The sequence below is a fragment of the Phragmites australis genome, chromosome 6 (assembly GCF_958298935.1).
Source record: "Phragmites australis chromosome 6, lpPhrAust1.1, whole genome shotgun sequence".
In the NCBI taxonomy this organism is placed as follows: domain Eukaryota; kingdom Viridiplantae; phylum Streptophyta; class Magnoliopsida; order Poales; family Poaceae; genus Phragmites; species Phragmites australis.
Window position 1 is genome coordinate 5096284 of NC_084926.1, and position 5158 is coordinate 5101441.

General features: G+C 52.4%; 1 protein-coding gene across 1 annotated transcript; it reads left to right on the forward strand.

Moving 5' to 3' along the window:
- The first annotated feature begins 442 nt into the window (after positions 1-442).
- On the forward strand, positions 443-3669 carry LOC133921256 (auxin efflux carrier component 1a-like). The gene is made up of 6 exons (XM_062366059.1): positions 443-1905; positions 1996-2263; positions 2363-2448; positions 2581-2738; positions 2967-3043; positions 3183-3669. The coding sequence occupies exons 1-6, from the start codon at positions 780-782 to the stop codon at positions 3247-3249; spliced, it is 1782 nt and encodes a 593-aa protein (XP_062222043.1). The 5' UTR covers positions 443-779; the 3' UTR covers positions 3250-3669.
- The last annotated feature ends 1489 nt before the right edge of the window (positions 3670-5158 follow it).

Genomic DNA, 5158 nt, shown 5'->3' on the forward strand with positions numbered 1-5158 from the left:
TGAACACTGGACAAAGCAACCCAGCGCACGAAAGTAACCGATTCTAAGTTAGTGACTAACAAAGTATCAGCTGAGTTTGACAACTCATAGTAGTTGAGCTCAAACAGCTCTGGTTCTCAATTCGGTAGTAGTCTACATCTACTGGAGTACTACCACGCCTTTTTCCACGTACGTATGGCGGTATGGGCATGTATAGTTGTATGATATACCGTACTCAGATATATGCATAATTTAAGTAGATATATGCATCCAGTACTCAGACCAGAGACCACAGCATGGGGTAGTACACTACGTTATCAGCCGACCAAACCCTGAATTTTTTGTCCTCCCCTTGATGTACATCTGATAGATCGGGAGCTTAGCCGTGAGCCAGCGTACGCATAAACAAAGGCTCGGCGCACGCATACGGCCACCCCTCCTCCGCGCTGCTGCCTGATCCCTCTCGTATTGACTCGGATGTTTAACCGTGCTTCGTCTGCCTCTCACCAAACTCGTTCTCGCTAACAGCGCACCGTTGTTTAGATGATAAGAGCAAGCAAACAAGGGATGGTCCAAAGAAAGCTTGGGCCGCGCTGCCACCTCGCCTAAATAAAACACGCCCACACACACCCAGCAATCCGCCGTGCTCCTCCTCCCCCTCAGTCCTCACTAGCCGAGCGAATTAAACTGCTCACTAGCTCAGCTGTAAAGAGTAAAGAGCGGCGTTCAGCTCAGCTAAGAGCTTGGCAGGTGAGGGAGAGAGGGAGCTTGAAGGAGGAGGAAGAGGAGAGAAAGGGAAGATGATTACAGGGGCGGACTTCTACCACGTGATGACGGCCATGGTGCCGCTGTACGTGGCCATGATCCTCGCTTACGGGTCGGTGCGGTGGTGGCGCATCTTCTCGCCGGACCAGTGCTCGGGGATCAACCGCTTCGTGGCGCTCTTCGCCGTGCCGCTGCTGTCCTTCCACTTCATCTCCACCAACAACCCCTACACTATGAACCTGCGCTTCATCGCCGCCGACACGCTGCAGAAGCTCATGATGCTCGCCATGCTCACCGCATGGAGCCACCTCAGCCGCCGGGGAAGCCTCGAGTGGACCATCACGCTCTTCTCCCTCTCCACGCTGCCCAACACGCTCGTCATGGGGATCCCCCTGCTCAAGGGCATGTACGGCGAGTTCTCCGGCAGCCTCATGGTGCAGATTGTCGTGCTCCAGTGCATCATCTGGTACACGCTCATGCTCTTCATGTTCGAGTACCGCGGCGCGCGGATGCTCATCACCGAGCAGTTCCCGGACACCGCCGGGGCCATCGCCTCCATCGTCGTCGACCCGGACGTCGTCTCGCTCGACGGCCGGAGAGACGCCATCGAGACGGAGGCCGAGGTCAAGGAGGACGGCAAGATACACGTCACTGTGCGCCGCTCCAACGCCTCCCGCTCCGACATCTACTCGCGCCGCTCCATGGGCTTCTCCAGCACCACGCCGCGGCCTAGCAACCTCACCAACGCCGAGATCTACTCGCTGCAGTCGTCGCGGAACCCCACGCCGCGAGGCTCGAGCTTCAACCACAACGACTTCTACTCCATGGTTGGCCGCAGCTCCAACTTCGGCGCGGCCGACGCGTTCGGCGTCCGCACCGGCGCCACGCCGCGCCCGTCCAACTACGAGGACGACGCGTCCAAGCCCAAGTACCAGCTTCCCATGGGGAATGCGGCGCCCGGGGCGGGTCACTACCCCGCGCCAAACCCGGCCGTGGCCACGGCCCCCAAGGGCGCCAAGAAAGCGGCCACGAACGGGCAGGCGAAGGGCGAGGACCTCCACATGTTCGTCTGGAGCTCCAGCGCGTCGCCCGTGTCGGACGTCTTCGGTGGCGGCGCGCCGGACTACAACGATGCCGCGGCCGCCAAGTCCCCCGGGAAAAGTAGCAATCTTTCTCTTAATCTCACCACGTACCTGCCTTGGGGAGTGTTTCTTGCGCTAATTTGTACTTGTTTACGTTTCTTTATCGCAGTGGATGGAGTCAAGGATGACTACGTGGAGCGAGACGAGTTCAGCTTCGGGAACAGGGGCGCGTTGGACAGGGACGCTGAAGCAGGGGCCGAGAAGGCAGCAGCGACTTTGGGGGGCGACCCCGGCAACGTGGTAGCCGCGCCGACGGCGATGCCGCCGACGAGCGTGATGACCCGGCTCATCCTGATCATGGTGTGGCGCAAGCTCATCCGCAACCCAAACACTTACTCCAGCCTCATCGGCCTCATCTGGTCGCTCGTCTGCTTCAGGTCCGTACTATAAACTACCAAAACAGCATGCAGTGCCCGATGATCTGATGAAGCTGTCGTTTGATCGTTTCTCTGTTTGAATTTGTTGGTGTCCTGCAGGTGGAACTTCGAGATGCCGGCTATCGTCCTGAAATCCATCTCCATCCTGTCGGACGCTGGGCTCGGAATGGCTATGTTCAGTCTCGGTGGGTACCGCGGCAGCACCCACTGCCGCTCCACTTCTTTCCGTGCTCCCTAGGACCTAGCTCGGTTCTATCCAACAGTAGAAGCACCGGGTTTACTCTTGCTTAATTAACTTGTGTCGCGCCGGCGTGCAGGGCTGTTCATGGCGCTGCAGCCGCGGATCATCGCGTGCGGGAACAAAGTGGCGACGTTCGCCATGGCCGTGCGCTTCCTGACCGGCCCGGCCGTGATGGCGGCCGCGTCCTTCGCCGTGGGCCTCCGCGGCACGCTCCTGCACGTCGCCATCGTCCAGGTACTTTGGGGGAAAAGAAAGGAAAGAATGATACACAGCGAAAAGTCTTGCCGCGCGCTGCCAGCATGCATCGCTGTGCTCTTTCCTTTCTCGCCCTCGTGCTTGCCCCCCTCTCTCTCTCTCTTGGTCCCTGGCTCCCTGCGGCCTTTTACGTTAGGCCAGCACAAAAGCTCGCTTTTTCTCACCATCCTCTGTTTGGTTTTGCTTTGTTAAATGGCGGACGAGCAGGCAGCTCTGCCCCAGGGCATTGTCCCCTTCGTCTTCGCAAAGGAGTACAACGTGCACCCTGACATTCTCAGCACCGCGTAAGTCCCAGTGTCGGAATCGCCTGCACGCACGACATGAGCACGAACAAAAACACCACGATCTGTTCAAAGATTCTCTCGAGTGAGACCGCCCCTGACACAGGCACCTACTTAACCCTTTTCCGCTCGCTGCTTGCAGAGTCATTTTTGGCATGCTCATCGCCCTGCCGATCACGCTCGTCTACTACATCCTGCTCGGGCTGTGAGTGGCAGCATATCGTCATGCTGTAAAGACTACGGGGAGGCAAAGGAGGAGGAGATAGAATTACGACGACACTGCTTGGCGCTTGCAAAATGAGTGACTTGTTTTCTTCTTCTTTTCTAGAAGTAGGTATGGGAATTGGGAGGAGGGAAAGGGTCTTCGAGGTTGGACAAGACGGTAGCTAGCTAGGACGAACTATGGTGAGGCAAAAGGCACCAAAAGCAGGTACAAGTACAAAGCTTGAAGGGAACAGGAGATCTAATTCAGTTCACGGAATGGTTCCAATTTCAACGGCTTATTTTGGGAATTTCGGTTGGCTGCGCTGACCACTGTAAAGTGGACGCCATTCTGACTAGAGATCGGCCTTGTTTTGTTCATCTCACGAGTTTGATGAATTGAGATGGTATTGCCAGTTTTATTTGTAGCTATAATTCTTCAAATGGTTTGAATCCTCAAGCTTGATGTGAGTTTCCAGTTCATTCCATTCTACTACTTCGGTGCATTTCCTTTTTTCTTGGCATGGAGTTGGAGGCTTTATTTGTTTGGACGAAGTGCACAGTACTGTTACATTTTCACGACTCAGTACCAAAATAGCTGCTTGTGCTTGATCAAGTCAAAGCCACCAAATGGATAACTGTTTCTTGTTGATTTGCTAAGACTTGTCGGGTATAGTTGCATGCGTGCGACCAATCAGTACCTGAACGGCCGGATTAATCATGGCGATTTTTTTTCCCTTTGGGTGAGCAAAATCAGGTGTATTTGTTTTAAGGACAAAGCAGGTGTATTATTGATTGGTGCAGCCTAACTTGCGAATGATTCAGCTAAGATTATTGAACCTAAGCATACGTCTTCAACTAAAAAAAACTTCGCTGCTACTCACGCCCATTATTAGCCGATTAAGTATTATAATATTTTTTCTTTGGCGTAAGCAGTAGGATCTTTGCTGATTTTCATTAATGTGAAACAGTTCAGACCGAACCTAATTTTTTGGCTGCCGACGACGATAACGTTGCCTCAGAAAAGACTTTTGACATTTTTTTTTGGATACGAAGGCATGAGGTTTTCCGAGCTTGTTAGAGGAGTTAAGTCTTAGATAAGAAAAATAAAGAGATCACGAGCAGTGGAACTACAAAGACCATCCTTAACATCGCTCGCAAGCTAGAGGACGACCCCTGCACCACTAAACAAAACAAAAATAACAAGTCAATCAAGCATGGCGCAATAGTAGAGCTTAAAATGTTTCTTGATCTGCTCAGCTACCTACATAGTATCACATTTGATATTTTGGAACTTCTATTGTCCCTTTCCTTTCAAATGCTCCATCAAAAACTAACGATCAGCTCGTCGAAAGATCTCTGAAGTTGTGCATCGATTTGGCAAGATGTTGTGGTCCACCAATCCTTTGTGGTTCTGAAGGCAGAGAACTGTGGCAAAATTGGTAGTTGCAACCATAGAGCCAGCTGAGCCCAGACCTGACGGCTAAACACATAGTCTTTTGGTTAAGTGCACATGTGTTTCATCTTTCTGATCACAAAGATGACACGTTTGTTGGCCCTGCCAACCTCTTTTACCAAGGTTATCCACGGTGATGATCTTGTTTTGCAAGAGCACCCAGGAGAAGATTTTGCATTTCGATTCAACTCTTGCCTTCCAAACTGAGCTCTTGTTGAATTTGCTTATCTGCCCAACAAATTGGATTTTGTACACGCTCTTTGCCATGTATGTACCATTACTTGTCCAACGCCATACTATATGGTCTTGACAATCTAATTAGAGTGATTGCCCCCCCCCCCCCCCCCAAAGCAAGGCCCAAAGATGTGAGATTTAGAGTAGCTCTTGTTCGGTTTGTATTTGGCCGATGTAACCGAGCCATATATGCTGCAAAAGCTTTTGTTTCACCGTGAAATTTTTCC